The sequence below is a fragment of the Anabrus simplex genome, chromosome 1 (assembly GCF_040414725.1).
Source record: "Anabrus simplex isolate iqAnaSimp1 chromosome 1, ASM4041472v1, whole genome shotgun sequence".
NCBI classification, from domain to species: domain Eukaryota; kingdom Metazoa; phylum Arthropoda; class Insecta; order Orthoptera; family Tettigoniidae; genus Anabrus; species Anabrus simplex.
The window spans coordinates 1,554,695,177-1,554,716,638 of record NC_090265.1 but is presented as its reverse complement, the minus strand read 5'-3'; the positions used below and the strand labels follow the sequence as shown (position 1 = coordinate 1,554,716,638).

At 37.5% G+C, this 21,462-nt stretch overlaps 1 protein-coding gene across 3 annotated transcripts in view; it reads right to left on the bottom strand.

The window, feature by feature from the left end:
- Nucleotides 1-919: 919 nt before the first annotated feature.
- The window catches only part of alpha-PheRS (phenylalanine--tRNA ligase alpha subunit), a 165,337-nt gene continuing 144,794 nt past the window's right edge, over nt 920-21,462 (bottom strand). For 2 of the 3 annotated variants that reach the window (XM_067138100.2, XM_067138102.2), the window contains one exon: nt 920-2,573. In XM_067138100.2, the coding sequence (XP_066994201.2) occupies nt 1,823-2,573 (751 nt within the window). In that variant the 3' untranslated portion in view covers nt 920-1,822. The remainder of the gene's footprint in view (nt 2,574-21,462) is intronic. The other variant, XM_067138103.2, reaches the window with a different exon arrangement.

Sequence of the window (21,462 nt, the reverse complement as noted above, 5' to 3'; positions counted from 1 at the left end):
GACGATTTGTTTGACACAGTGTGAATGGACGTATAAAGACCTTTAATGTAAATATTTCAATGTCAACTACACAAATTCTAATTAATATGTCCTTGCTCATTTGTCTGTGATTTGTTTTATGGCTGATGATGACATTTAAATGTCAAAACCGGTCCCATGTTAAATAAATGTTGTGATTAACATCTTTACAACACGTAATTAGTATTGAAGTTGAACCTTATTAATTACTCATCTCAGTAATACCAGCACATGTGTCGGTTCTGGCCCTCTTCTTGGGAAAGAGATCTTCAGCCTTCCTCCCTTTCGCATATTTTACGGACCCTAGAACATATAAAATCTACAACGTGTTAATCAAATGATAATCACTTGAATTTATTACATAATTAACAGTGATGATATTACATACAAGCTGTTTTCAAATTTGGTTTCCCCCATTCTTGTGGCAAATTTGTATTAGTCCATCCTGAATCGAGCTTGCATCCAGGAGATAGTGGGTTCAAACCCCACTGTTGGCAGCCCTGAAAATGGTTTTCCGTGGTTTCGCATTTTCACACCAGGCTGTACCATAATTAAGGCCACGGCCGCTTCCTTCCCATTCCTAGGCCTTTCCTCTCCCATCGTTGCCATAAGAATACGGGTTTGAATACATGTTGGTGCGACACAAAGCACAATAAAAAATTAAAAATCCTGAATCAGAATTGCAGTACTGTATAATGTCAAATACATGTTTACATTGCCTTTCGGCACCAGCCACACAATCACAATTTGAATCAACACAGTTTCTTTTTTTTTTTTTTTTTTTTTGCTAGGGGCTTTACGTCGCACCGACACAGATAGGTCTTATGGTGACGATGGGATAGGAAAGGCTTAGGAGTTGGAAGGAAGCGGCCATGGCCTTAATTAAGGTACAGCCCCAGCATTTGCCTGGTGTGAAAATGGGAAACCACGGAAAACCATCTTCAGGGCTGCCGATAGTGGTATTCGAACCTACTATCTCCCGGATGCAAGCTCACAGCCGCGCGCCTCTACGCGCACGGCCAACTCGCCCGGTCAACACAGTTTCAGTGATTGTCAATCTGTAATAGAAATTCCAAATACAGTATTACAGACTTCACTGACTCCCATAAAATTCGAATGTAAAATATAATATGTTTAACAATAGTGCGCTATCATAATTACTTCAACTGTAACCATGTACAGGCATTTGCTGACACTCGTCTGTTTTATGACAAAGCCAGCAAATGTACAACTACTTGAAATGGTTCATCTTTCTTCAACTTATAACACGTGGCCACTCTCAACTAGTTTCTGTGCTTAATTCACTGTTGACTTGCAACAATTTTGGTAGTGTATGTATTCAAACCCGTATTTTATTACAACTTCTATACCACTAGTTAATAATTTGATGAAACAATGCAATGATATTTTTTGACGTAACTGTGGCGCAGGTCTTCATTTCGGCGAGTCATACTCTCTCCGCAGTGATGTTTGGAACTCCGCCAGAGCGCTCTGTAACATGTACTGTACTCGTTCCCTATGATCATGATTCCGTACCTCCATACTACAGACTTCTTAAATTATGTGTATGTGATAAGGCAGATAATCACTGCTATAAAGCTAAACTCATAATGCAGAACTGCTTTAAATCTAAAGCCCTGTACAATATATTCTAAATCCAGAGGACAGAAAAGGACACACTGCAAGCAAATGCTCCTTTGAACCTTCGTTTCCTCTGAATGAAGCTTCAAAACAATTTGACACCAGTTTTTCACTTATATCATGATTGGGAGAATGAGAGAAATTTCAAACACTTAATACCCGCTTAGTTTAAAGAAAGATGTGGTGCGAACCATGGATGGTTACAACACCTGACAAAGAATTTTCTTATATTTAATGGAATGATGTCTATATCAGACAACTGATTTATAGCTGACCACAAACAAATATCTGCCACAGAAACAGATGATCCAGTTATAAAAGGACTTGCAACCAAGAGTTTATCAACTCTCTTTAAGAGATCACTTTGTTTTTCTCTATTACTGGTAGTAAGTAATGAATGAATAATATCCACACATTCATCAATTTGGCTACTCTTTACTTCCCCCTTTCTCTCATACAGAGTTAATGTGGAAGAGTTTTCTTCAGCAATTCTTGCCAAATACCTACACACATTCACTTCACCAACTATATCTCTCTGACTAGAACAGAAAGATAATTTAACTTCACCAGATTGTTTCCAAACAAAGGAGAAATTAAAATCAGCGCTTCCCTTCCCATGTTGAGTGTCTCGGGAGTCAGTTGAAAGATAATAATTAAAATAACTAGATAATAACGGCAAAGCAGAATGAAGATTTGTTTCCACTGAAACAGTTTTTGATGCAAATGATTTCACAAGTCTTAGAAGTACTAACAGCGAATATGGTGGAGTTGAAGGATCGACACAAATAATATGCCGACTTTGATTCACTAGTGAATGTAATCTTCTTATTTCATTCTTCATGCGCTCTACTTGGAAAGAGAGAAGCTGCCAAGTATCCTCCACTGATCTTGCTTTGTCTTCTATAGTTGGTTCTCTGAAAAGGATAGTATGAGGATAAATACAAATGTGTTACAGTGAATTCTCACAAATAACAAGAGAAAAAATGAGAAAGCACTATCATTTATCATAATACAGTCTAGGCCTGGTTTCACAGTGTTCATGTAAGCTTTGAATAAGGCTTAAGCAGAAGCTTACTGTTTAAGCTACACATGGATTTTATAACGGACAGTGTAAATGATAAGCTGACCTTATCTACAACTTTGCTTAAGCTGTACTGAACTGTGGTTTAAGCTATGGAATGACCATTGTTTCCTGAAAAAGACAATATTAGTGACGAGTAAAAGCATATTATTTTAGATCACATGCAGAATAAAAGAAAACCAAGACTGTTTGGAATGCGTCCAAATCACTTTCATGTACAAAATGACAGAGAATTCTCTGAATATTTTGAATAAGTATAGAGTCAGCAATGGTTGTACTAGATTTAGATGCAATTACAATACATATAAAACCAACTTGTACATATAAATTAATTTAACAAATTCACGGTTGGATATTTCTCTGGTGTTTCCAAATTGACAGCATGCAGAGCTGCAAAAATTGTTTCATATTGCATTGCTCTGCTATCATCATCATCATCATCATCATCGTCTTCATACGTTGTTCTGCCATCAAGCAGGTCCGATCAAGTCTGTGACCTCCATATCTCTCGATCTTGTGCCCTTTTCTTCACTTCTGCACAATCTTTTTATAATGCTGTCTAATAACTAATATTGTTTCCTTCCCCCTCCTCATTTTCCTTCTATCATCCCTTCCATTGCTACTCGTAGTAAAGTACTATGTCTTAAATTATGCCCTATCCAATTTTTCTTCCTTTTTTAGGATTACAGTCAACATGCTCCTCTCTTCTCTTCAGAACTTCCTCATTTGATATTCTATCTTCCCAGCTTACTCCTTCAATTCTTCTCTAAATCGATATCTCAAATGCCTCTATTCTTCAATGCCATATAGAGCTATACTCCATATGTAACACCTTAGAAGTCTCTTCCTCAGATCTTTCTCTAGCAGGCCACAAATCAGTTTTTTCTTATTGTTGAAGCTTTCCTTGGCTAAGGCAATTCGAGCTTTTGTGTCTGTTATAGAATGAAGGTTTTCAGTCACAATACTTCCAAGATACTTAAACATTCACCTGTTCAATAATTTCTCCCCTATCTTGATTGTCGCTTTTTCACCTTTACCTCCAAGTATCATGAATTTAGTTTTCTTTTTGTTTATGCTCAATCCATACTCTTCACACTTTTTGTTTAATTCTCTCCATATTTTCCAGAGGTCCTTCACATTTTCAGCTATTACTGCCATATCCCAAGTAAATATTAAAGTTGGTGATAAGCAGCAACCCTGTCTAACACCTCTCCCCAGTCTGATTTCTTCTGTTAATTCTCCTCTTATTCTCAATCTTGCTGTTTGGTTGTAATATAATTCCTTGATCAGTCTTCTCTCTCTCCCTCTCCACTGGACTCCATTTTTTTTAAAGTACCAGTATCTGCAAGAGCTTATCCCACCTCACTTTGTCAAATGCTTTCTCTAAGTCTACAAAGACTGTGTATACTTTTACTTTTCTATTCTTCTCTATGCACCTTTCTCCTATGATTTTCAGTAAATCAATGACATCCCTTGTGCCTACTCCATGCCTAAATCCATATTGTTCCTCACCAATATACTTATCCATTCGTCTGTAAAATCCTTCTGTTTATTGCTCTTAATAGTATTATAGCTGCATGATAAGTTAAACCTAGTGTCCTGTGTTTTTCACATTTCTTACTATTTTTCCTTTTTTCTACTGGTATTATATTTTCTTTTATAAAACACAAAAATCTGTCCTCACCTCGAGTTGGTGCAGTGCAGTCATTTTCAGACACCACCAATGGAGGTGAGCTGTATATGGCTATTTAAACAGCCCTCCTGTCAATCTTAAATTTCTGGCAGTGCTGGGAATCGAACCATGGCTCCCGAGTATGGCATCTTATAGTGCTAAATATTACACTATGGAGGTGGACAGTAGGAAAGATCACAATATGAAGATAAAGTTGGAATTCAAGAGGACAAATTGGGGCAAATATTTGTTTATAGGAAGGGGAGTTTGGGATTGGAATAACTTACCAAGGGAAAAGTTCAATAAACTTCCAATTTCTTTGCAATCATTTAAGAAGAGGCTAGGAAAACAACAGATAGGGAATCTGCCACCTGGGCGACTGCCCTAAATGCAGATCAGTAGTGATAATGAAAAAAAAACTGTAAGTGCTCTACTGAGGGATACATTGTTAAGTTCCCTATGACCAAGAATGGAGGTTAAAAATGAAGGGATATTTTTATAAAACAGTCAAATATTCTCCTGTCATCAGAGTTCTAGACCATACACGTACCAAACTGTATCACTGTAGTAGTAGTAGTAGTAGTAGTAGTAGTAGTAGTAGTCTGTTCAAATACAATACTGTGGCTTTGAGGTTATGTTGTGCTTAGCTCAACAGCTACAGAATGGGTACATCAATAAGTACATTTAACTGGAACATTAAAAAAACCTCACCTTGGAGTTTAACATTTATGTACAAAGGTTGCATACGTGTGAGGAAGCCTATAGTAAAGAGTGAATTTCAATTTTAAAATTACATTACAATGTCTATATATTACATAGCCTATATTAAACAAATCTGTAATTTAATTCCACACGTGGGCTTTCTTATTTCATAATATTTTGTTTGATTATTTACATTCCATTATATGCATATATTACGTTACAATTTAACAAAAATTCTGCAGTATGTTTTTAATGACTTTTTTTCATTTATGTTGCTCTATAACCTCCAGGAACAGTGTAGGTATAAACAAAAATGACGAGGAATGAATCACTGTGCATGCGTGTGCATATGGAGTTATATGGAGATGGTGAGTTCAGTAAAGCAGAAAACAGAAGCGCTATTGTGAAATTTGCAGAGTTTAAGCCAAAGTAAGAGCTTTGCTTAAGTGGCATCCATGACTAACTAAAGCTTCAGCTTAAGCTTTAACTGTAAATCTGGCCCTTCATCAACACGAAAGCAGAAGGTAAGTAAGGCACAGAAAACTGGTAGTGATGAGCATTCCAGGTCCAGTTTCAGGCTATCCTGCAGAACAATAATCAGCTTTGGAAACACCTCTGGGTGGACAGTTAGAATGAAATAAGCATTAGAAAACATGCAGGTCACCAGCCCTAGTTTGCCATTTCCAAAAAAGAAAATAAACACACACACAAAAAAATCATCAAGGTACTGAAGAAAGCAATGAAAGGGAGGAACACATACAGCAGGGAATTAAAAGAATGTAGGGTGTAATATTTTAGGATACAGGACAATTGTCTAGATTCATTGATTTAAAACTTTAAAACTTTGTGACTCTTATCTGTGGGTAATTTAAAAGATGATGTAATGTATACAGAAGTAATCTTTGCACAATACAGGAACTGAAAAATGTCACTTTCAGCAAAATTTTGTAAAACTGAAGGCTGAATCACAGAGAACAAACAAGAATATCATCTCACACTTCTGTACAATACTTCACTTCAGGCTAATGAAGAGCACATTTAGCAATTGCTATAATACAGTTTCATTATTCATTGTTTTCTTTATCTGATTAATTAATCCACAACAGCTGAAGGTTTTTGATATGGGTGTGCACTCAGTTGTGTTGGCTAGTGCTCTCATTTAACCCAACTCAGGAGTGGGAAGGATCTATCTGATGATTAACATTGAAATAGCAAGTTTATCAGCCCTTCTGAACTGATCTTTATACAATGTATCTTATTATTGAAAGTCTTGCAGACATACTATGGGTTCTTATATTACATTTGCTTTTGCCTAACTTTTCTGTAGTACACAACTAGCAATTGTACCCGTGCTTCGCTACGGTATTCCAGATTGTATATGGATATCGAAGTAAATTACTGTACATGAAGTGAATAATAATTTTTAAATTGCATGTAATTTGGCGTTATCCGAGAAAAAGCATAGGGAGGTCCGCAGATGATGTTTCCAATGTAAAGTGTGAGTTGTGGAGTTGCGATGATAACGACAGGTGCACTTGTCTACCACAATTCATTATGTTTTAGAAACGTTGAATAGGGTGAAATTTGTGTAAGATTTTCACACAGTGAATTACTTTTCAGATACTTATGCGACAGCTTCAAACATAGAATTTGGCTCACATATGGCTACTGCGTGTGCCAATATTCGTGTAGAATTTGATGATCCCATCTTTCGTATAAGTGAATCAAACCATCAATTATATGTGTACAAAGTGCAAAGTTTAGGTAAATCCAGAAAGAGAAAAATGTAATGTATAAGGGATAGAGATACGACAAAAGTTCATAGGACCGAAGTTGTAGATCACTCCAAATTGAACGGAGATTGTGCCATCCGTTTTGTGATACGATTTACCGTTTAGCCACGAAATACATCGAAAGGAAGGACTGCACCGTCATTAAAATTGCCTCCATATTTTGATATTTTTCGGGGTTAAAAAATAAAAATTTTAAACATCTCATGAATTTTCCGTCGGTTACATGCTAAAAACTATAATTTTGCAAAATTTCAATTTTCTAACTCGTCTGGGAGATTGTGCTGTGATCTTGATATGGGAGAGTGGGTTAAAAATCAGGACTTTCAGGAAACTTTTAAGCCCATAAAACCTGTAGGTTCTGGATAAATATCACCGACTGTGTTCTTATGCAGGTTTGAAACTCCCAGCATGTACCCCTCAGAGAATTATGAGAATTTGAGATTTTTTTAGGGATCCTGAAGTCATCAGCTTGTTTGGTACCAAGTTTCAAATTTCTAAGATGCCTAGAATGGTCTCACTAATTCACGTCTGTTTTCATTTTTATGCCTTAATTTATATATACAGTATATATATATAGTACAGTATATATAGATCGCGCCAAACAGACTTCCATTTATTAGTGTGGATTATATTTCACCCGCTTCCCTAGTGGCTGTAGGGGCGTCTTACTCCCACAGTACGTTTTCCAGGTAGTAAGTTATACTTGAAAGTCATACTGGAACATACACACGTCCATTATCTCGGTCATTTCTGACAATTTATTTTTTCACCCTTTCTCACCCCCATGCCAAAGGGGGCTGAAGTTAGACTAAAAAAATCCGGAATGATACTATTCATCTCAGCGACCCGGAAAACTATGGAATCGGCAGTATATTGGATTATTATTATATCTCACTCCCCCCTCCCCCAACCTAAAGGGGGCTAAACTTTTGAGTTTCAAAAAATCGGAATGTTACTATTCATCTCAGCGACCCCGAAAATTATGGATTAGACACTACTTTCGATGATTTGTATATCTACGTTCCCTTGCCCCCCCGCCCCTAAGGGTTCCTGGGGTGTTTTACCCCCATGTGGTTTGTCTCCTGATACAAAAAATTTGGAGTGTCACTATTCATCTCAGCGACCCCGAAAACTATGTATTCGACACTATTTTCTATTATTTCTATATATCACTCTCCCATCGCCCCCCACCACGAAGGGGGCTGAACTTGGACTTTAAAAATATCTGGAGTGTCACTATTCATCTCGGCGACCCCAAAAAGTATGGATTCGACACTATTTTCGTTAATTTGTTTATCTGACCCCCCTCGCTCCCCCCCGCCCCTAAAGGTTCCTGGGCTGTCTTACTCCCACGTGGTTTGTCTCCTGATACTAAAAATCCAGAGTATACAATTCACCTTGGCGACCCCCGAAAACTATGTGTTCGACATTACTTTTGTTTAATTTTATAGGTATATCACTCCCCCCTCGCCCCCCCCCCCCCCCATGTGAAAGGGAGCTGAACTTTGACTTTTGAAAAATCGGGAGTGTCACTGTTCATCTCAGCAACCCCGAAAACTGTGGATTTGGCACTTTTTCGATTATTTTTATACCTTGCCCCCCCCCCCCTGGCCCCCCACCCCTAAGGGAGCTACGGATGGCTTACCCCCACAGTGCTCGTCTCCAGATAGTAAGTCATAAGTGTACCAAGTTTGGATGAAATTGCTCCAGTGGTTTAGGAAGAGATGTGTCATTTACACACACACATACATGCATACAACATCCATTTTTATATATAGTAAGAAGAAGAAAAAGATTATGCTTGCTTTATTATTACATGGAGAAATTTCATTTTGGACACTGCAGACATCTAAACTTAAACTGTATATCCGAAGAAATTATTCAAATCCGAGGAATGAATATTACTTTGCTCGCGACATGGCCAATCATGAGAATGGCTTCAATAATATTAGTCATCAGTTTCAGAGTCGTGTTCATTGCAGAGGGCAGTATTTTTATTCTTAAGAAGGATAATTGGTGCCACAATCGTCCACTCTAAGATGTTCGAGGGAACTCCAGGTGACTCGAAGTCTTTTGAAGCTCTGCCTTGTAGTCGATAGACTTGTAACTGTGTAGAACATCGGGTAATTCTTGTAAAAGTTGCTTGTTGAAAGAAATGAATGACATGATATATGATAGCAAGAATGAAGAGGATGAAACCCGCCGCCGGCACATAGCCCACTGCTCTCGAATAGCTCAAGACTTAACGTCCCGAACCGACGAACGAATCATCATCAACACCGTCATATGCCCTCACACAGTATAAGACCAAAAACAGCTTCCTACATCCTGGACGTAAAATGGCTCCTTGAATATTGTGTTCTCTACCTATCTTATGTACGCTGCCTAGCGACAGCGACTCTATGCATTTAATCTTGGTGACAGCACGTTGGATTGTCATATCCCAATGCACGTTTTCCGATGGTTTTTCGTTCATAACTCACCAACGAAAGCGAAAATGAAAATTCCGGCTTCGAGGTGTATTCGGACCCCCTTCCATCTACCTCTATTCAAAATTTCAGATCTCTGCGTGCTGTAGATTTTGCTGGGCATCGTGCACAGACAGACAAACACTTCCTTTTATAGTTATATAAAGATAGTCTCAAGATGCTTAACAATGAAGAAATACTTTCCAAAAGTCTTAAAAACTTATTTATGAAATCAGTTAATAAAGAATCAAAATTAGCATAATCATAAAAACTCAACAAATTGCAAACTTTATTTAGTATCTCAACTAATATTAAACTTGGCATTACATAGTATCAGCCAACTTGATGAAATCAAATATATGTATAACTGGAGACTGCTGTACACAATCGTCATAAAAGGAAAGAAAAATTCCACCTAATCAATACATTTTTTTAATTTTTTTATGACGATTGGTAAATATCAATATGGAAAATGAAATTCATAAATCAAGATGCTGCACACAAGCAGTTATCAAGATAAAAATCAGTTAACCTTGACCTGTGTTTTGCATAATGTGATGCAGAGTAGGTGTGAAGCTTCAAGCCAAACTGGCTCAACAATGCATTTGACTTTTATTTGCCAAAATTCCAAATATTCATCTTCAATGGAATGAGACTTTGAATGATGTAGTTTTTAAGTTTAATATTTTATTTCAAGAGTTTCTGTACCCACAATTAGTAAGAAATAGTAACAATTGAGGCAAAAAGGATAGAAAAATGTCACTACTAATTCCATTTGAAAGTCTTAAAGAAGAGCAAAATGCCTGTGAATTTATTTCATCTATACCTGGCATATTAAATGACATATTTCAAGACAGTGTATTTCAGATTAAAGGCACCTTGTTGTGAAACCTGAATGTTATAAGGTTTATTTTATAGGTTTACTAGTTGATGTACCCGTGCTTCGCTATGGAATTTAAATTGTATACAGAATTCTAAGTTAGATAGTGTACATGTTGTGAGCAAGATTGCATTAAATTGTATAGCTCTTAACGTTACCGTAGAAACGTGACAGGGAAGTCACCAAACATCTTTTCTCACATGAAGACTGAGTTAGAGAATTTTCAGTGTAATGGTACGCCCGCTTGCCTACCATCAATCACAATCAGGTTGGAGAGTTTTCGTTATAATGGTAGAAATTAAGTTCTTGAGGAGTATGATACAGAAGAGTAGAAGAGACAAAATAAGGAATGAGAAAATCCGGGAAGAAATTGGAGTGGAAAAAATGAATGATAGAATAGAGAAGAGCCGACTAAGATGGTTTGGGCACATAAAGCGAATGAGCGACGAAAGAATGCCAAAAAAAAGTGATGGAAATGCAAATCCAAGGAAGGAGAGGCCGTGGACGACCACGATTGAGATGGAAGGATACCATCCAACGCAGCATTATAGAAAGAAACCTGGACTGGGACACAGTGTTGGAGGAGGAGTGGTGGAAAGACCGAAGAAAGTGGAGAGGAACCATATTTGCCCCTACCCGGCTACAGCTAGATAAAGGGAAATGATGATGATGATGATGATGATGGTAGACACTCACTCTCCACCTGCATTTTTTTACATCCTCAGAAAGACTGTCTTAGTGGTTGTCCCAACTGAAATTAACATACGTCATTACAATGACGTCAGTAGGAATGGCGTGATTAAATGCATTGCTTTCATATGAAATATTCGATCAAATGAAAAACCATACATTTCTCACTTTTAACGAACAGGACTACGCTGCCTATCTAACAGTCTAAAGTTCCAGAGCTGGAATTATAAAAGCCGCAGATAGCCGTGATCCGTGAACACTCTTCGTCTTTTTTCGGCGGGGAGTGGGTCGAATAGTGGATACCCAGGGCAAAAACTATGCCCTTTTACTAATCTGTATCGTAGGAGTACCCGATGAGTCGGGATTTTTTTTTTTTTTGCAAGTTGCTATACGTCGCACCGACACAGATAGGTCTTACGGCGACGATGGACAGGAAAGGGCTAGGAGTTGGAAGGAAGCGGCCGTGGCCTTAATTAAGGTACAGCCCCAGCATTTGCCTGGTGTGAAAATGGAAAACCACGGAAAACCATCTTCAGGGCTGCCGACAGTGGGATTTGAACCTACTATCTCCCGAATACTGGATACTGGCCGCAATTAAGCGACTGCAGCTATCAAGCTCGGTTCGGAAAATCTTAATTCACTACACTGGCGGCGGTAAATTTTTCCTCCAAGTCGGAGGATAACCCCTCTTCACTGCTAATTTGGAATAAAATTAATGTACAATTTTATAAAAGTGAAGAGGAAGAAGCTTTTCTTAAGAAACATCTCTTTTTAGGGTCGAATTTGGAGTTATTTAGTGAATTGTGGTGCTATAATTTGGAATCGGCCTAAAATGTAATTCTAGACCAGGTCATACTACTACTACGTGAGCCTCTGCCTAAGTGTGCACACTGCATATTGAAAACAGCGCGTCAGAGTAGTGATCGAATAGCTGGAATACTATGATGAACCAGGGTGTTACGTACCAACTGTATCAGAAAATGTATGAACCAGAGGAATGGCATGCTAAAGAAGAAAGGTTTCTAACTCCCCAGCTATTTCCCGCCAGCCCGCCAGTATTCAGTCAGACTGTTATACTCGGTACGCAGCAGTAACCCCATCTATCGGAGTTGAGAGACAGCATAAGAGACAAAGAACATCACAAAAAACAATGGTCAATGTAATGTTATTGTTGACCAATGTTGTGCGCTTTCGATATTGTAGGCCTTCACATTTAGTTTTCTTCCGACTCTGAAATACCACTCTTACCATAGTCAATACGGTAAAACTGAATAAAACATAAAAGATCGGAAATTGCATTCTCTATAACTTTTGCTATGTAATACTTTTCGATAAGACCAATAAGATAGGTATTTAAAAATTACATTTTAGGTGCCTTCCCCTAGACTACAATTTCATCCAGGGTGAAAAAAAATGTTTCTAGCTTAGACGGCTGTTTCTTATTCCCTGACTTTATTAACCGATTTTCATTTAATTCTGTTAACCCATCTGATATGGACTTAGTAACAAAATTACAAATTCATGAATATCAGTGTTATCATAGCTGGAAGATGGATACTGACATTCTGCAAGTCGGAGCGTGGAATGTTAGAAGTTTGAATCGTTATGGTGGATTACAGAATCTGAAAAGGGAGATGGATAGACTAAAGTTAGATGTAGTTGGTATATGTGAAGTACGTTGGCAGGAAGAACAGGATTTCTGGTCAGGCGACTACCGAATTATCAACACAACATCAAACAGAGGAAATGCAGGGGTTGGTTTAATAATTAATAAGAAAATAGCTCAGCGGGTAAGCTACTATGACCAGCATAGTGAAAGAATTATTGTTGTTAAGATAGAAACCAAACCAATGCCCACCACAATAGTGCAGGTCTACATGCCTACTAGCTCAGCAGATGATGAGGAAATCAAAAGAACATATGAGAGATAGAAGATTTAATACAATATGTAAAAGGTGACGAGAATCTAACTGTGATGGGAGACTGGAATGCAGTGGTAGGCCAAGGAAGAGAAGGTAATACAGTAGGAGAATTTGGATTGGGACAAAGGAAAGAAAGAGGAAGTCGGCTGGTTGAATTCTGCACTGATCATAATTTAGTCCTTGCCAATACTTGGTTCAAACACCACAAATGACGGCTTTATACGTGGACGAGACCTGAGACACTGGAAAGTATCAAATAGACTTCATTATGATTAGGCAGAGATTCAGAAACCAGGTGCTGGATTGCAAAACTTTTCCAGGAGCAGACGTGGACTCTGACCACAACTTGTTGGTCATGAAATGCCATCTGAAGTTGAAGAAATTGAAGAAAGGAAAGAATGCAAAAAGATGGGATCTAGACAAGTCCTTAAGTCCTTAAGTCAGTAGGGCTGCTGAAGAAATGTTAGGAAGGAAGAAAAGATCAACTAAGAATCAGTGGATAACTCAGGAGATATTAGACCTGATTGATGAACGACGAAAATACAAGAATGCTAGAAATGAAGAGGGCAGAAAAGAATACAAGCGATTAAAGAATCAAGTGGACAGAAAGTGCAAGGTAGCTAAGGAAGACCGGCTGAAGGAGAGGTGCAAGGATATCGAAGGTTGTATGGTCCTAGGAAAGGTTAGATGCTGCATACAGGAAAATCAAGGAAACCTTTAGAGAAAGGAAATCTAGGTGTATGAATATTAAGAGCTCAGATGGAAAGCCACTTTTAGGGAAAGAAGACAAAGCAGAAAGATGGCAGGAACATATCCAACAGTTGTATCAAGGTGAAGATGTAGATAATTTGGTTCTGGAACAAGAAGAGGCTGTTGATGCTGATGAAATGGGAGACCCAATTTTGAGGTCAGAGTTTGATAGAGCTGTGAGTGACCTAAATAGGAACAAGGCACTGGAAATGATGGCATTCCCTCTGAATTACTGACTGCCTTAGGAGAAACCAGCTTGGCAAGGTTATTCCATTTAGTGTGTAAGATGTATGAGACAGGAGAAGTCCCATCCGATTTTCGGCAGAATGTTGTTATACCTATTCCCATGAAAGCCAATGCTGACAGGTGTGAAAACTATCACACCATTAGTTTAGTATCTCATGCCTGCAAAATTTTAACACGTATTATTTACAGAAGAATGGAAAAACAAGTTGAAGCTGAGTTGGGAGAAGATCAGTTTGGCTTCAGAAGAAATGTAGGAACATGTGAAGCAATCCTGGCTTTACGTCTGATATTAGAGGATCGAATCAAGAAGGACAAGGCATTCATAGATCTAGAAAAGGCATCCGATAATGTCGATTGGACCAAGGTATTTAAGACTCTGAAGGTGATTGGGATCAGATATTGAGAACGAAGAATTATCTACAATCTGTACAAAAATCAGTCTGCAGTGATAAGAATCGAGAGCTTTGAAAAAGAAGCAGCAATCCAGAAAGGAGTGAGGCAAGGCTGCAGTTTGTCCCCCCTCCTTTACAACATTTACATATAACAGGCAGTAAAGGAAATCAAAGAGAAATTTGGAAAGGGAATCACAATCCAAGGAGAGGAAATTAAAACCTTGAGATTTGCCGATTATATTGTTATTTTTTCTGAGACTGCAGAAGATCTCGAGAAGCTGCTAAATGGTATGGATGAAGTCTTGGGTAAGGAGTACAAGATGAAAATAAATAAGTCCAAAACAAAAGTAATGGAGTGCAGTCGAACGAAGGCAGGTGATGCAGGAAATATTAAATTAGGAGATGAAGTCTTAAAGGAAGTAAGTGAATATTGTTACTTGGGTAGTAAACTAAGGATGGCAGAAGTAAGGAGGACATAAAATGCAGATTAGTACAAGCAAGGAAGAGCTTTCTTAAGAAAAGAAATTTGCTCACTTCAAACATTGATATAGGAATTAGAAAGATGATTTTGAAGACTTTTGTGTGGAGCGTGGCATTGTATGGAAGTGAAACAGGACGATAGCTAGCTCAGAAAGAAAAAGAACAGAAGCTTTTGAAATGTGGTGTTACAGAAGAATGCTGAAGGTGATATGGATAGATCGAATTACAAATGAAGAGATACCGAATCGAATTGGCGAGAGGAGATCGATTTGGGTAAATTTGACGAGAAGAAGAGATAGAATGATAGGACACATCTAAAGACAACCAGGACTTGTTAAGTTGGTTTTTGAAGGAAGTGTAGGTGGTAAGAACGGTAGGGGTAGACCAAGGTATGAATATGACAAGCAGATTAGAGCAGATGTAGGATGCAGTAGTTATGCAGAAATGAAAAGGTTAGCACAGAATAAGGTGGCATGGAAAGCTGCATCAAACCAGTCTATGGACTGACGACTCAAACAACAACATCATAGCTGGTACGGTAAAAATGTATAAGACATTCATGGTCGAAAATTTAATTCTATACAACTTTGGTTATGTAGTATTTATCGATACGACCACTAATAATATAAATATTTGAGAATTAAATTTTAGGCCTTCCCCTAAACTATCATTTCACTCAGCATGAATACAATTATTTATAGCCTAGATTGTAGTGGCTCATTGTCCAACTGTGCATACCAATTTTCATTGAGATGGGACCGCTAATAACGAAAATATTTAATAATTAAAATTTTGGCTTTCCCCTAAACTACCATTTCACTCAGCATGAATAAAATTATTTATAGATAAATATTATAGCGACTTATTTCCCGATTTTGCATACCATTTTTCATTAAGATAGGACACTAATAACATAAAAATTTGAAAATTAAATTTTAGGCCTTCTGCTAAACTACCATTTCTATTAGCGTGAATAAAATTATTTATGGCCTAGATTGTAGCGACTTATTCCCCGACTTTGCATACCGATTTTCATTAAATTCTCTTTAGCCGTTTTCTAGTGATGCGTGTACAGACAGACAGACAGACAGACAGACAGACAGACAGACAGACAGACAGACAGACAGACAGACAGACAGACAGACAGACAGATATTACGGAAAAATAAAAAGTGCATTTCCTTGTTACTGGGGACATGACCGATACAGAAATACCATTCTTTTTAAATTCTGAGCAATGTACAGACAAAACTCTTATTTTATATATATAGAAAAATATCCAAGAAACTATATGTTCCAAAACTACCAAACCTTGATCATCATTAAACATCAACCAAGGCAAAATGTATACATAATATATTCTCCCTCAGGTCATAGACAGGATAGAAACAAATCACATTAAAAAAATTAAATTTCTACCACAAATTTAGGTATAATTTTCACAGAAGATATTTCACTGATAGGACTGAGCAAGTTGGCCATGCGGTCAGGGTTGTGTATGTGTGAGTTTGCATTTGGGAGATGGTGGGTTTGAATCTCAGTCGGCAGCCATGAAGATGGGTTTCCATTTTCACACCAGGCAAATGCTGGGATTGTACCTTAATAAAGCCCACGGCTGCTACCTACCCAATCATAACCCTTTTCCAACCTTCATTCACCGAAAACCTTTGATGTGTTAGTGCGACATTAAACCACTAGCAAAAACAAAAATTGAATTAGAGATAGCTGCCATTTTGACAGAAAGGCGCTGAGGTTGGCCCAGTAAATGTAATAGTACACTGTGATATAATCAGACCTTATACTGACAATGTGAGAAACAGCTGACCACAGAATGATTGAGGCAAGATTTTCAGTGCCAGGCGTTTGGGTCAAACCATTTCTGAAGTTGTGCAGGCACTGGGCTTTCTATAGCCCACAGTGTTAAAAGTATTCCACGAGTATGTGGACTTGGGACAACCAGCACGGTCACCAGCTGTAGGGTACAACGTGTTGATGTCTAAGGTCACCGTCGGCTACTTTGGATGGTAAATGGTGATAGATGGGCCTAGTATGCAGCAGATCACAAGGATATTTAATGCTGCTCAACAATGAATTATGAGTGGCTATACCATCCAGAACTGTCTCTTCATAATAAGGTCCGGAGTCAACATCTCACAGAGGTACCTCCACTCATCGCATGTCAGAAGGCACAATGACTGACAAGGGCAAAGAAACACCGCCTTTGGACTTTCGAAGAATGGAATAAAAGGTTGCCTTGCCAGAGAAGTCAAGGTACCAGCTGGTACATGATGATGGGGGTACGAGTGTATCACCCAGCACGAGACAAATGCCAGTAGATTACAGCTCAGCCAGTGGTGGTGGTATCCTAATATTAGTGTTGGCTACTGAGTGTATGCTTCGAAACAAGTGTATTGATTCATTCAACTGTCCAAGTGAATGAAGTCAGCAAGCTCAAGGGACAAGAGTTAGCGGATTCACAGCAGACAATGCTGAGTAGCACACTCACGGATCAGTGAGACACAACGAGCATGCACACACACATGCACAATTCATTATCGGAACACTGGACATTGATGGGGAGCCAACCTTACGCTCCAAGCGATACATGAAGATCCATGGCTCACTAAACGAATCGTATGCTAGTGGTTTTACAGTGGACTCTTGCTCTCAGCTAATTTAAAAATAATACACTCACTAGCATTTCCACTAATAGGGAGGTTTAAATAATAGTAGGATTCATTTGCAGTGTTATAAGAGCAATTAAATTTTAATTCCAGAGTAGTTAGTAAGTAGATAGGCTAATTATAGGTTCTTGTATTTATTAGTTCAATGAATCTTGGTATTATAACTTAGTTGACATTCAACAATTGATTCAATTCAACTCTCTAGCCTACACTATGAGTCATGCGTATAACAACTCAGAAATATGTTTTATATTGAGAAGAACTGCCCACCGACATGCCAACTTTCAAAAGTAAAAAATCAGGAAGAAATTTTGGCAGCAAATTGTGACGTATTACAACACATCACTGATGGCAGAACATTATAATACCAATTCATTATAATTCAATACATTAACAACTCTATTTGGCCTACATATATGGTATAACTTATATATTTCATGATTCATATGTGAATACTAAATACTGGGCATACTTGAACTTTAGGAGCATGTGACTTCTCATCCTTCATCATGCTGAACACGTTACGACTAACTGTTGCTCAACACACCCTTAGCTGACATAGCCCTCTTCAGAAATTCTGAACTAAATTTTTCCTCAAAGCATTTGCCTTGCTGAGCTGATTTTAAGGTTAAATGTTTTTCCAAAGTTTGTTCAGAGAGCGAGGATCTGAACTGTGTTTTTGTCTTTGTGATTCAGCTAAAAATCCTTTCACATTCTGCATTGCTACGTGGAATTGATAAAATAGCAAGCATCACCTTAGAGAGTCTGTCATATTTAAGTACACCATCAGCTGATTTCATCTGACCTGCTAATGCCCACTGAACATCAATTCTTCCTTTTGCCAGGTCTGTTTCTTCAAGCTGAAAGTTACAGACTGGGAGAGCAGAATATCAGTTTCTTTATCTAAATGTTCCGCTCACTAGTCAGAATGTTTGGAAACTTGTTAATGAAAAATCTAAGGCTATAAAATGATGCCTTACTTATAGCAGAAATGTAACAGTTCTCCAATATGTTGAGCAAGATACCCTTCTTATCCACTTTCAATATGTTTAAATCTTGGTCAATTGATGTAAAATTATGTTTTAAGTCTGTCATGTGTTGTGCCATGGCAGAGAAATGATTGTATCTTGAAGCATTGATATGTTCCATGTATCTTATTGAAAACTTACATCCTGTTGTAAGTTATGATTTGAAAGCCAACCAGGCAAGAATAAAGGCTTATTTATACTTAGACCTAAAAACTAAGATTGTCAAAATTGGAAAAGATATTAACTTTTTCAAACAATGCATAACCAATAATCTAACTAATTTTCTGAAATTTACTCTAAAAAACACAGACCTACGAACAAGATAAATAAAATTCAAGTTAAAACCAATAAAATTTGGATCAATAACAAAATAAAATATTTATTCAGAAAGAAAACACACCTTAACCAAAAGCTATATCAGACTTACTTAGAAGTAGCTAAAAACCTTTCCAAACCCCAAAGGGATTTCTTTCAAACAATGGTCAACCAAAAAACAGAAATTATTCTGAAACATAAGCAACAAGTTTTTGATAAAAAATTGCATAGACTGAAAAATATAGCCCACAATAGAAGATGTAGTGTCAAAGTGCAACATTCGAACACTGACACCATACATAATTTCCACCAACCTATCATTAGCTTAACTGACGTAACACTGAATGAAGAAGAATCCAAAATGTTGAACAGGAACCTAAAACACAACTGGCCAAATGCATCCCATCTTAATGACGTCATTACAACAATAACAGAATCAGAATTAGCAATTACCAAACTTCCTAGCGATCAACAAGAGGAGGTTAGGTTTGAAGTTAGGAAGATATTAAATAATAATATTAAACTACGTTATACCAATTCTCAAACAAATCAAGCCAGTACCATTAATTCAGTTTCAAAGCTTAAAAAGAAAATTAAAGAAAACAACTTAATTGTAATGAAAGCTGACAAAGGTAACGTGACCGTTGTCATGAGGAAAGATGAATACATTAATAAAACGAACAACTTTTTTTCCGACAAAACTTTTACAATTATCAAAAAAGATCCTACAACTAAAATTCAAAAGAACTTAAAACAATTGTTTAAAGGTCTAACTTTCCTCTTAAGTGACAAAGAAACGTCTAACTTTCCTCTTAAGTGACAAAGAAACCACTGAACTCATCAATATGAACCTAGACTCCCCAAAGCTAGAGAGAACACAACCCATGATCCACAAAGCTGACGCCCCATGAGACCTATCATTAATTATAGACCGAGTCCTTTATATAAATCCTTGGAGCACATTCAACAGTTTTTAAAGAAAAATTACGAGTTTCTAGCTAACAAGTCCATTAAAAACACATTAGAATTAGTTGACAATCTTAAAAGTTTTGAAGTTCAACCTAAACATACAACCTACTCTTTCGATATTGAAAGCATGTATCCAAGTATCCCTAAAAAAGAAACCATAGATATAATATACAATAACTTAAGAAAGTATAGTAAATTATCCATACAAGAAATTCAGGAATTTATGTCCGTTCTTTATAACAAGTATTTCAGTTTTTATAATTTTATTTACCAACAGAATGGTTTGGCCATGGGATCACCAGCCTCAGCGATATTGGCAGAAATTTATTTAGATAATTTAGAATACCTACCTACACAAAGATCTTAAAACAAACCCGTATTCAATAATATCTGCTACTGGGCTTGGTATGTGGATGATGTTGGGGCTATATTAAATCAAGACATTGGAAATGCAGCCTATACCCTGTGTGTTTGAGTCATCAGTCCATAGACTGGTTTGATGCAACTCTCCATGCCACCCTATCCTGTGCTAACCTTTTCATTTCTACTCAACTATAGCATCCTACATCTGCTCTAATCTGCTTGTCATATTCATACCTTGGTCTACCCCTACCGTTCTTACCACCTACACTTCCTTCAAAAACAAACTGAACAAGTCCTGGGTGTCTTAAGATGTGTCCTATCATTCTATCTCTTCTTCTAGTCAAATTTTTTTTTTAGCCAAATCAATCTCCTCTCACCAATTCGATTCAGTATCTCTGCATTCGTGATTCGATCTATCCATCTCACCTTCAGCATTCTTCTGTAACACCACATTTCAAAACCTTCTATTCTCTTTCTTTCTGAGCTAGTTATCGTCCATGTTTCACTTCCATACAATGCGACGCCCCACACGAAAGTCTTCAGAAACATCTTTCTAATTCCGATATCAATGTTTGAAGTGAGCAAATTTCTTTTCTTAAGAAAGCTCTTCCATGCTTGTGCTAGTCTGCATTTTATGTCCTCCTTACTTCTGCCATCGTTAGTTATTTTACTACCCAAGTAACAATATTCATCTACTTCCTTTAAGACTTCATTTCCTAATCTAATATTTCCTACATCACCTGCCTTCGTTCGACTGCACTCCATTACTTTTGTTTTGGACTTATTTATTTTCATCTTGTACTCCTTACCCAAGACTTCATCCATACCATTCAGCAACTTCTCGAGATCTTCTGCAGTCTCAGATAAAATAACAATATCATCGGCAAATCTCAAGGTTTTGATTTCCTCTCCTTGGACTGTGATTCCCTTTCCAAATTTCTCTTTGATTTCCTTTACTGCCTGTTCTATGTAAACATTGAAAAGGAGAGGGGACAAACTGCAGCCTTGCCTCACTCCTTTCTGGATTGCTGCTTCTTTTTCAAAGCCCTCGATTCTTATCACTGCAGACTGATTTTTATACAGATTGTAGATAATTCTTCGTTCTCGGTATCTGATCCCTATCATCTTCAGAATCATAAATAGCTTGGTCCAATCAACATTATCGAATGCCTTTTCTAGATCTACAAATGCCATGTACGTGGGCTTGTCCTTCTTGATTCGATCCTCTAAGATCAAACGTAAAGTCAGGATTGCTTCACGTGTTCCTACATTTCTTCTGAAGCCAAACTGATCTTCTCCCAACTCAGCTTCAACTTGTTTTTCCATTCTTCTGTAAATAATACGTGTTAAAATTTTGCAGGCATGAGAT